The sequence below is a fragment of the Barbus barbus genome (assembly GCF_936440315.1).
Source record: "Barbus barbus genome assembly, chromosome: 6".
Lineage (NCBI taxonomy): Eukaryota > Metazoa > Chordata > Actinopteri > Cypriniformes > Cyprinidae > Barbus > Barbus barbus.
Window position 1 is genome coordinate 30,697,000 of NC_136734.1, and position 12,083 is coordinate 30,709,082.

A 12,083-nucleotide genomic window follows, 5' to 3' on the forward strand; every position below is an offset into this window, starting at 1 on the left:
TCCACAAAGAACCTTTACCATCCATGGAACCTTTTTATTCCACAAAAGGTTCTTTACAGTGGAAAACGTTTTTTAAGATTATTAAAATAGTCACACTAAGAGAAAATGTTTCTTTTAAGAACTGTTCACTGAAAGGCTCTTTGGGGAACCAAAACTGTTTTTTCTATGGCATTGCTCTGAAAACCCTCTTTTGGAAATGTTATTATTCAGTGTAATTAAAATGATTTGTTAAAGCTGCAGTCTGTACATTTTGCCTCTTTGTCGCCATCTCTGTTTGAAAACCTGGAATTGCAGTTACTTGCGGAATTATCTTGCTTGCGTGGGCTGCAAGATAATTCCGCACGGCTCCAGCGTGGATAAATATAATGTTTTGAGGTGAAAGTGTGGCTGTTAGTCACCGCACCGGTGTGGATGTTTACTGCATTTCGCAATCACAGATTCTATCCTACGCCTTGGAATATATGACCCAAATGAGAATTTTCCCCGTATATTGCCATCTGAACAAGTAAGTAACAAGTCTGCCACATTTGTTCTGACCAACTGAGGAAAAAAGCATAATAAATCACGCTACCAATGGTGATTAAATCTAACAATCGGTTAGATCATATCACACCAAACCGTGCAAAGTATTATTATTGTTATACTTTATTCTCAAATTATTAATGTTAACAACATCAGCATTGCGTGACAATGAGTATAGTGTGTATTAATGTGCAGCTTTAAATTTCTGTACAGTCCATTCGAATTTCATATTAAGAAATTCTTCTAACCCAAAAAGCAATTTATGCTCCCTTCTTACTGGTTCTCTTTAAAATACAAATCTTGTGTAATCCCAGGGTATCTGTAATCAGAAGCACATTTAAAACTGGAATATAATTTCATTCACATGTGTTTCATAAACACACAATCCTTTCTGGATTACAAATCGCCATCAAAATGATACATTTAATTATTCTAGCTGCTGTGAGAAAAGGCTAAACAATCCTCCACCTACAGGATCTTCACATGCGATAACCAAGTAGCCAGGACAACTTCTTTATGTTCACAGACGTGACGTAATGACACAGTGCCATGCTCGAATTCCCCACGAAAACCTACCCATACCACTCAAATTAGAAAACATTATTATAAGCTAACCGTTGTGAATCGGGCTAAAGGAAGGCGATAGTTTTGAATACTGGCTGGTTATGTACTTGCTCAAATATTGATTTCGGATCATTTTTAACCAAAAAAAGTTACGGACTGCAGCTTTAAGGTTCATGTGACACTGAAGACTGAAGTAATGGCAGCTGAAAATTCAGCTCTGCCATCATCAACAGTTATATTTCATAATATTACTGTTTCTATTGCTTTTGTAATTTTATTTTAACGAATAAATGAAGCTTTGGTGATAAGAAACCCATTTCAAAAACATAAAATCTCCAAACTTTTGAACTGCAGTGTAATATTTTGTTTAGTATGTAGTAAAATTTTTGCATTCTTCCATCGTTTTACAAAAGTTATTGTTAACTTGTGAGATTATTAAACATAATAATCCATTTAATTTACTTTTTGTGACATTCCAACAGCCACAGCCTGATTCTGAATCCATAAGAAATTTTATTTGCTCTATCATTTTTTAATAGAATAAAGCTTTCTAATAACAAATGTCTTTATAAAATAAATCATAACCAAAGTCTCTTGCAGACTTAATTGAATTATCTCTTCAAGTGAAATATAGTTTTTATGTGCCTGTGTCACAAGTCTTACCCTCTCTTCCTCAAAGCTGATCAGTCCTTCATCATCATCACTCTCAAGTTCTTCTGGCTCTTCACTTACGAGGGCATTGAGTTCTGTGTTAGTGGGACGCGGCCGGAGGATGCTGAGCAGCCGCTGCAGTGGCGACTGACCAGCACTAGATGGGGAACTTTCTTGTTGTTCTAAGTTATCGCTTTGCTTTTTTGCAAAGTTGACAAAGACCTAAAAAAAACGAACAGAAAATAAGAAAATACTACTTTTATTGTTACAGTATGTAGCTTTTGAATTCATATTTAACACATTTAGTTAATCGATTGCATCAATAACTAATGTCTGTTCACTTTCAATATTGACATTTTTCTTTCATTATTAGTCGCTGAGGTATACTTACGTTGTCCAAAGTCGTCTGGCTGACAGAATAATCTTCGATGCTCAGCACTTCGACCACCTGCTCCATTTTGCTGAAGACCTGAGCCAGAGAGATGCTCTCTGACTTCAGCTGGTACTGAATCTTTGTGTGGTGCCGCTCCTTATGTGAAAGAATACGCAGAAGTTTACCATTTTTACTGCAAGCAAAGCAAGCTCAAAATATACGCACGTGTACACTTAGTTTTGTCAGCACGGCATAAAAACACCTTGTGAGAGCTTCTTGCGACTTTGAAAACTCATTGTCTTATATATTACAATCCAAACTGACAACGTGGAAGTACTTGTACGGCCATCTGTTTTGGAGAAATTTCAGCTGATGCATGGCAAATATGAAATATTTGCATTTCCAGTCAAACTCTTGTCCTTAAACTTACCTTTACATATGTATTTCCAGTCAAAATCTCCCCAATCTCACCTTTAGGATGGCCTCTGGAAAATTCCTGTTGAAAAAACGTATCACTTCCTTGATGCTAGCGGTGGTCTTAGTGCGTACTGTTATCATGTATCCATCCCCAAATCTGAAAAATAAATTAATTAATTAAAGAACAAACAGTGAGTCGGCATTTTATAAGACAACTGCACTCCTGTATCACATATTACAGTGCCTGAGACTTTTCAAACCTGTTTTTGAGATGCTGGATGCTTCCTAGGCACTTGAACCTGCCGTTAACCATGATGCCCAGTCTCGTACACAAAGCTTCACACTCCTCCATACTGCAAACAAATACATCAGCACATTAGTGTTATTAAAACTAAATGTAAAACAGAAATTAAGATTTATAGTTACCACACCTGTGTGATGTCAACACCACAGAGCGTCCGGTCTTGATGATGTCAAGAATCAGATTCCATAAGAAACGACGAGCCTTTGGGTCCATACCCGTGGTGGGCTCATCCTATAACCAAAAACAACAGATCACGGAAAAATCATGTTTAGACCATTTTACAGTAATTAAACTCATCTTAGCTGCAAAAAGTCTTGTTTTAAGGATGTTTTGATATTCCTTACTGGAAAACATTCAATTGCTTGAAAAACTTTTCAATCCGCTTAATTCAATACCTTGCATTTTTAATACTGAAAATGAATCCGTAGTGCCATTAGCATAGCAACACAATAACATCAAAATGTCCAAAATAAACCATAAAATAGCACAAGATAATGCTTGTTTATTTATTTATATATTAATTACACATACATTTACCAACATTTGATTGAGGTTTATGCTTAAAGAATCACAAATAGTGTAAAAAAACAATAAACTTATTTCGAGATAAACTCTGCATTCTGCCAAAAATACCTTGCATTTTAAGCAATTCAAATTAAGCAATACAGTCGTTAGCATACCCTAGTGAAAAATAAATATACTAAAATGTATTTTAAATACATTTATTTCATGTTAAGTATAATACAAATATATTTACATATGTATGTGCTTAATAAAAATACACTGCAATTGTACTTCCTCTCAGGATCCGTCTCTCTGGCCAAGCGAGTGAGACATTTTTGTTTTTAAAATAGTGTAAAAATAATTAAGAAGGCTTATATATATTTTTAATCATAAATCAAGACAAAATACTGATTAAAAATTATTTTTTGCAGCAGTGAGTGTGGAACAGAATCAGATAAAAAATCTAACCAGAAAGATGAGTGAGGGATATCCAATCAGAGCAATAGCTGTGGAAAGTTTGCGTTTGTTGCCTCCACTGTATGTGCCAGCAGGTTTGTCAGCATACTTGGACAACTCCAACTTCTCCAGAGCCCACTTAACCACCTTCAGGACACAAAGAGAGAGTGAATAAGACAGTGAGATCTTTTATTCTTAACTACAAGAACGATGAATTTCAAACTGCAGCTGACAATTATAGATTGCTGAGTGCTCTTGCACTTTTTAAACTGATTTCAAGAGAGCTTTCAGGAGCTCTTATACACACTTGACTATCACTGATAAGTGCAACACAACCTTTAACAGAATGCTGTGTGACTACACTGTGTGTGTGCTTGTGTGCTCACCCGTTCTTCATCTTTCCAGGGGATGCCGCGGAGGCGTGTGTACAGCTCCAGATGTTCTCGAGCAGTCAGGTCATCAAATAAAGCGTCAAACTGAGGGCAGTAACCGATGCTCTGCTGCACGTGTAAAAGCTCCCGCAAGATACTGCAGGATAATGAGAGACTCATTCTGACCAAGCCATTCACATTAGTAGTATATATGCAAAATAAAGAAGAAAATTAAGCTTTAAATCAACAACACAGAACTGCATTAGGGATAAGCGGTAATAAAATTTAGACAATAAGACTGGTTTGAAGTATATTTATTTTTCTTAAATCTTGGGAGAAGAATCCTTCTTAGTATATATATATATATATATATATATATATATATATATATATATATATATATATATATATATATATATATATATATATATATATATATATTTTTTTTTTTATTTTTTATTTTTTATGCTTAATAAATTACCAATTGGGTAAAAACAATCAACTTAATTTAAGACATATTCTATATTCTGTCAACGAATAATTTGTGTTTTTAATACTGAAAATTAATCAGCAGTGTTTGTTATCACAGCAACACGCTAACATCAAAGTTTCCAAAATAAAACACGAAATAGCCTACGATAATGCTTATTTATTTTATACACATAAATTTACCAACATTTATTGGGGGTTTATGCTTGAAGAATCACAAAATAGGGTAAAAACAAACTTATTTCAAGATATACTCTACATTCTGCCAAAAATACCTTGCAAATACCTTGAAGTCCAACTAAAGATATACTGAAGTATATTTGATTGTGCTAAAGTGGAATTATTGTAAGTACACTTCAGGTACACTTTAAATATCTTGCATTTAAAGACCGATATTATTCAAAAGATCATAAAATCCTCATCAACAGGGACATTAAAACACATTTTTCATATTAAGAAATGTGCATTGTGCACAAGAAGTTCATAATGATTTTTATATCAGTAAGTCTCAAACAATATGCCAGTAAATATGTTAATAGATTTGAACTATACTTAGTATGCAATAAATGTATTTTAAATATATTACCTTTTTACTAGCTAACATCAAAAACATTACAAATAATTTACTTGAGAAATTAAATTGTATAAGCTGAGACTTTTTTTAAATTAAGTTTATTTTTCTTATGCCTTGGAAAAATGTTTTTGCCTTGTTTTAATATATAAACAAATATAAACAAATTATTGGTTTATGCTTAAAATATAACACAAAGAAATAAAAAGAATTTGATATATATTCTATATTCTGGCCAAAAATGGAGAAGGATGAGGAAGAGAGGGAGGATTTAGAAATTTGTTAACACATCAAAGCTGGTCTGAATGTAGCACCTGTGTCCCTGAATAAAAGCCTCTCCCCCTGTTGTGCTCTCATCTCCAGTCAACATTTTGAAGGTGGTGGTCTTTCCTGCCCCGTTCACTCCCAGCAGCCCGAAGCACTCCCCAGGACGGACCCCAAGACACAAACGGTCCACCGCCAGGATCCGGCCCATCTTGCGAGACTTGTACACCTGTGAGGAAACACAGGCTCTGAGGATACTTTGAGGACTGAACAATGGGTTCAGGTCAGATGCACTGGGTTAAGGGAAAGTTTTAAAATGTCATGGAGTGTCTGACCTTGGTTAGGTTGTCGATCTTCAGCATGTCATTGTCAGCATCTCCCCTCAGTAGTCTGCGTCTCTCACAGGCCACATCAACATCATCGTCCTCAACTGGCTGACTGTTGACAGGCACTCTCCTTCAGTGAGATGAAAACAGTGACCTTTAGAACATTTTCATTTTAAACTGTCAAAGGCACACACATGCTGTAAACAAAATCACACTCACTGGGCTTTCCTGAGGAAGTTGTACTGGCACAGAATTGTAATGAGAAAGCCGACGAAACCCTCAATGGTCATTGCCACCAATCCCCGTGTCACAATGTCCCATTCAAATGGAGACTTCACCTTATCAAACTGGCCTGCAGGGAAGAGAAAGCATTTAACCATCTGAAAAGAGCAAATAACAGCCCTCAACGATGCCTTGAGATGAAGAATGCATAAACGCACCTATCTTGGCGTAATACTCATTGATATACTCATTATAGGCCATCTCCATTAATCCATGACCCAGGTTATAATTGGGAAAGATGAGAAAACAGGACTTCAGATAGCTGTTTACCAACTTTAGATCCTGTGAGGTAAAAACAAACAAATAAATGTATATTAGTGATAAAATGTTACATTGTTATATGATTTTAATAAATGGATACAGTTGAAAAGGTCAAGATTACTGAGGTGGGACAGGCAAAAATGTCCATTTAAAGGGATAGTTCACCCAAAAATGAAAATTCTGTCATTGATTACTCACCCTCATGTTGTTCCAAACCTGTAAGACCTTCGTTATTTTTGATGAAATCCAAGAACTTTCTGACCCTGCATAGACAGCAACACACGTTCAAGGCCCAAAACGGTAGTAAGGACATTGTTAAAATAGCCCAATCGAAGACTGACACAGAAGAGAAGAAATTGTTAAATAAAGTTATTATTACTTTTGTTTTCTTTGCGCACAAAAAGTATTCTCGTAGCTTCATAAAATTACGGTTGGACCACTGATGATTTGAACTTTTCTGGGCCTTGAACGTGGTAGTTCTGTTGCTTTCTATGCAGGGTCAGAAAGTTAGTTAAACTTTATTGTTCGTTCTGCTTGTCACAGAGTGGAAATTTGTCTTTGACATTCGTGACATAGATACATACACGTTAATACTTAAAAAAACACATCACACATTAACAACACAACGTAAAATTACACAACTTTGGGCAACTGGCTAAAAATAAATAAATAAATATTCCATTAAATCCATTAAACACTGTACTACCAACCACTCTCTTGCATCTCCTTCAAACAATAATTCGATTTAAAATAACAACTGCCATTGGGACAAATTTTTTATAAGCATTTCTTCTGGCCAGAGGAATTTTAAACCTACACACTGATGGATGGAAGCATTTCAAAAGTAGAGTGGAGGGGATGAGTATGATCTTTAAAAATCCCAATTGCTGTTTTTTCCATAAAACAATCAAATAAGACCTGAAGTGAATGTTGTTTATAGCCAGTAATCTTATTTGCCTGATTAATTATTTGTGAGAGTTTGTTCTTCTGTTTAATGAGACAATAATTATATGTAAGAATGCTCTCAATCATTGACCTATATACACATAGAGTCTGTGTACTAACATTAAAGCTCCTTAATTTCCTAAGAAGACCAAGGCGCTGTCTTGCCTTCTTATCATGTCATGGTCTGTGATTGAATCTCGGTCATTGCTGCATTACTAACAGTGGACTCATTTAAATGATCAAATCTTGAATAAAAAATATTAAGATCATTTGCAAAACCATAAGAGTCCTCACATTGTTGCCTACCCATTAATGTATTCAAGCCCTTCCATGCCTCTCTTATATTTCCTGTTTTGAATTTCTCCTCAACATTCTCTTTATATTCCCTCTGTGCATCTTTTATCTTACATTTAACTACTTTATTTAACTCCTTTACCTTCTGCTGATCATTCTGCAAGAAAGCAATTTTCTTCATATTTAAATAATGTTTTAAATCTTTGTTTATCCATGGCTTATTATTTGGATAAATTGTGACATTCTTGGTTTGAACAACCGAATGTACACAGAAATGAACATAGCCAGTTATTGTATCATTCAACAATTTATAATTACTACAACAATCGTGATAATTAAAAAATAAGTCCCATTCCGTACACTCAAAGCAACCTCTTAATTGTTCTATTGAGTCTCTGGACCATATCTGAACCTGCTGAACGGCAGGCTTATTCTTCTTTAATAGTTGCCCATATTTCGGTAACAGATGGATAACATTGTGATCCGAGCATTCCAGAGGTGGATGTAATCTTGGCACATATGCACCTTCCACATTACCAAAACATTTATCCAGAGTCTTAACCAGTCTCGTCGGACAGGTTATATATTGCTCGAGATTTGGATCTCAAGAGTAGATACATCACATTTATTGAAATCTCCAAGCAGGAAGACTGGATCACTCGCAGAATTACACAGCGCAATGTTGTAACTAGCAGCTATGCCTTCGGCGGCCAGAGCAAAGTTTGGTCCCGGCACATAGACTAAAATAACTGTTATTTGTCTGAATTCACAAGGTAAATCATATGGTCTGAATGAGACAGTCAAAAGTTCATAATGAACTGAGCAATGTGTTTCACGTACCATAAAGTTCTTCGCCCACCTACTGCTAACGAACATACATAATCCTCCTCCAATGGCTTTAGTTGATTTGACACAGTCACGGTCCAGACAAATGAATGAATATCCATCCAGATTTATATCGTCAATCGCCTCCGTCAGCCATGTCTCCGTGATGCAAATCAGGTTAGCTCTGTTGAAGCCTCTGTTATACTTCACCAATGCTGTAAGTTCGAGCATTTTGTTTTGGAGCGAACGAGGATTAGTTAAAGTTATAGTTGGAAGAGGGAACCGATTGCCACGATGTTTAAGTCAGTTTCGGATTCCGCCTCTGGCACCCCTCCGCTTTATTTTCTTCTTTCCATAGGTAGTTTGTGTGCAACAAATTATTTCAGAAGGGGCATATAGTAACTTTAGTAGAGTTTTAACATTATATCGGAGTCTCATCAAATCTTCACGGCTGTAGAAAATCGTCCGCATCAATCCGTTGTTCCTTAAATTTCCCAAATCCACTCCATCGCCCAATGCACAAACACAATCGATGATGCATTTTAAAATCCAAAACACAACAAAAAGCTTAAAAAGCATATTGCTTTTAAAACATAGACTTTAAAACAAACAAACAAACAACACGAGCACACCAGTGTTTGGGGTCACCTTCGCATGCACCCCCGGAAGTAAGAGAAAGCTCTCGGATTTCATCAAAAAAATCTTAATTTGTGTCCCGAATATAAACAAGGTCTTATGGGTAAGGAACGACAAGAGGGTAATTAATAACAGAATTTTCATTTTTGGGTGAACTAACCCTTTAAGGTGGTGGGAGTGAGATAAATAAAGACATAAAAAAAATAAGTTCTTCTGTAGAGCATGAGCTCAAAAGAATGTTGTCATACAGCTTATACACACAATTTATACACATGCCATGCCTTCAGTGGTAAAAATTTCTCTGTCTGACCTACCTTGTCACGCTCAAACAGCTGTAGGAGGAAAGTGGCTACCGTGGCTGTGATGCCAATGAAGAGATTGATGACTATGAGGAAAACATAAGCTGTGCTGGGCACCTCAAACCAGAAAGAGGCTGGATACATAATGGGGGTTATAGACCAGCTAGAAAGAGAGAGCGAATTGTGACATTTTATGTAGCATTTTAAGACCTGAATAAAACTGACAAAAAAAAATGTATTTATTGTCTCTCCACGTCTGATTGAGTCTTCATACAGAAAGAGCTTACCCATAAAGGAGGAAGAGAGAAAGCACTGCTGGGAAATTTGTAGGTGACGTGTACGCAGGAAGGTCAAACACAAACAGAATTAGGACACAGCACGTTGCTGGAACCAGGTAGTTCAGCTAACGAAGAAAAAACAAAAGAAATCTGTGTGTAAACCAATTTAGCCCTCAGGACTGTTCTTGTTTGTGAATAGACACCAAATCCCATACAGTCTCTCCTTCACCCTACCATGTCCCATATGTAGTTTGCTAGCCAGTAAGTGACAGGGTCACATCCGCTGACAAACTGTAGGTGTTTGGCCTTGGTGGATTTTTCTGCTACCAGGAAGACTACGAAGCTTGCTGGCACAAAGGACATGGCTACAATGATGAAGATGGCAATAACCACATCAGTGCCCTGGAGCCTAGAAGAGCGGATATGAAATCAGAAATAAGCAATGAGTGTTTGAGGGCTGGAACAGGAAGAAAAGAGGAGAGTAAGACTTACAGATAATCCAGAGAAAGACTGGCACTGGTTCTGTTCATGGGATGATTGGTCACTGTGATGCCTGTGAACGTTTGCACATATAGGATTTTCAGTACAACTAAATCTTTATGACAAAAAACAACAGAATGAAGATGACTTCTTCATAGAATTCAGTAAAACATGCACAATTAAATAGAAAAACAATTGATTCAGACTCACCGTATGCAGCAGGGTTTCCTTTACTACTGGGCAGATTGGCTCTGAGGATGGCATTGTTCAGAACATTTAGGTAGGTGGGCATACTATGGTACCCTTTGTTATTGTAAAGCACCTGTAGAGTAAGACAAAAGCATTAAAATTACGATGAAATACTAGCTCAGAAACATATATCAGCTATAAAGGGTAAGTATGCTCTGACTTGCCTGTGAGGATCGCCTCACTGCTATTTTGCGCACCATAGGTGAAGTTTTTCTCCCAAAGGATGCTGGGACAGATTTCTGAATGTTTCCTACAGTAAAGCCTCCATATCTACAGGACAACACCAAAAACATGCAGTTATTGAGTTCTTGTCAAAAGAATGAGAGGTTTAAAAAAAGCCTTAATTTAAAAATGTATGAGAATTTAAAGTTGGTATGAAATAGTAACTAGCTATTTTACCTATTCAGCTATTTTACCTATTTCATTTTATAAATGCATTTTATTGATCTCACTGTAAATGATTAATTTATACATACGTTTTATTTTTTAAATAAAAGTAGCACTGCAATTTTTTGCCTCCATCAAATCAACAACCAATACATTAAAACAAGATCGCCCAAGACTAGGGCTGGGCGGTATATCGAGTTTGTACGATATATCGATACGATATGAGGCAATACAGTTTAGATCTATATACGGTAGGCTACAGTAGTTTGAAAACGAGCTCATCTGAAAATACAGCGGTGGACACAGACTGAGCTACTGCGGAGAAAGTGCATAATACAATTTGTTCTAAACACGTGACAAACTTTATATGAAGGAAGGGTTTTAAAAGCTCGTAAGTTATAGAAGCCTAGAGTTTAGTTTCAGTTTAAAGCGGCTCTGACAGAAAGGCTGTGTGTGCCGCTGACAGAGACTCGTGCTGTTTAATGTGTCTGAGATGCACTGTTTTCCTAAATGCATAACTTACATTTCACAGGCATATACTATAACCTGTAAATGTTAGAAAGCCATGGAAATATTTCCATTTTGCTATCAGAAGTGCATTAGCCTTCTGCTTTGAGATTCTCCGCTAAATTTACAGACTTCATTGAACGAGCGCACCAAACAGAGCGCAATAATTCTGACTAAAATATAGCCTACATTTTGCTGAAATATTTGTAGTTGGACAATAAATGTGTCATGTAGAATTTTAAACCTACAAGTAAGTGTATTTGTATGATAGCACTAACTAAAGTGACTGTAATGGGGTAATCAAAACAGCCTTTTTACTCAATTAGTCTGTGCTTTTTTTATTATTTTCATTTTTAGTTCAGTAAATTTAACTTCTGCTTTAAAAGCATTATTTTTGTTTTTAGATTGCAATGTTACAATGTTAGAATGTAATTTTAACCCTTTTTAACATAATATATGGTTACATTCACTTACCGAGATTTGTACCGTATACCGCAAATCAGCCAAAAAATACAGAAATATGAATTTTTGTTCATACCACCCAGCCCTACCCAAGACCTGTCGCTACTTCTGTTATAAAGCGATTTTAAAAGGAGTCATATTTTGTATCCATGTTCAAAACCCAAAATGTCCAGTCTGTCTAAAAAGTCCATTAATCAAAACTGCACTGCACAAACAGTTTGTTCAGAAATGTTGATTTGTGGTGATGTCATAAGGATGAATACACAAATGAGCAATGATATTGTTCCATATTAAAAAATATTCAGTATTCAGCAACTTGGCCTGCTCCATCACTTTGCTGGCATTGCAAAGATGCTCATTAAAAAA

At 36.1% G+C, this 12,083-nt stretch overlaps 1 protein-coding gene across 1 annotated transcript in view; it reads right to left on the reverse strand.

The window, feature by feature from the left end:
• Positions 1–12,083, reverse strand: part of LOC306871548 (ATP-binding cassette sub-family A member 2-like) — a 33,632-nt gene that overhangs the window by 2,251 nt on the left and 19,298 nt on the right. The window contains exons 30-46 of the mRNA XM_079419568.1: positions 10,526–10,631; positions 10,323–10,434; positions 10,125–10,185; positions 9,867–10,041; positions 9,642–9,757; positions 9,370–9,517; positions 6,253–6,376; positions 6,032–6,164; positions 5,822–5,942; positions 5,537–5,715; positions 4,178–4,319; positions 3,804–3,938; positions 2,959–3,062; positions 2,788–2,880; positions 2,582–2,684; positions 2,129–2,266; positions 1,750–1,959 (exon numbers count right to left, since the gene is read on the reverse strand). Of these exons, the coding sequence (XP_079275694.1) occupies positions 1,750–1,959; positions 2,129–2,266; positions 2,582–2,684; positions 2,788–2,880; positions 2,959–3,062; positions 3,804–3,938; positions 4,178–4,319; positions 5,537–5,715; positions 5,822–5,942; positions 6,032–6,164; positions 6,253–6,376; positions 9,370–9,517; positions 9,642–9,757; positions 9,867–10,041; positions 10,125–10,185; positions 10,323–10,434; positions 10,526–10,631 (2,200 nt within the window). The remainder of the gene's footprint in view (positions 1–1,749; positions 1,960–2,128; positions 2,267–2,581; positions 2,685–2,787; positions 2,881–2,958; positions 3,063–3,803; positions 3,939–4,177; positions 4,320–5,536; positions 5,716–5,821; positions 5,943–6,031; positions 6,165–6,252; positions 6,377–9,369; positions 9,518–9,641; positions 9,758–9,866; positions 10,042–10,124; positions 10,186–10,322; positions 10,435–10,525; positions 10,632–12,083) is intronic.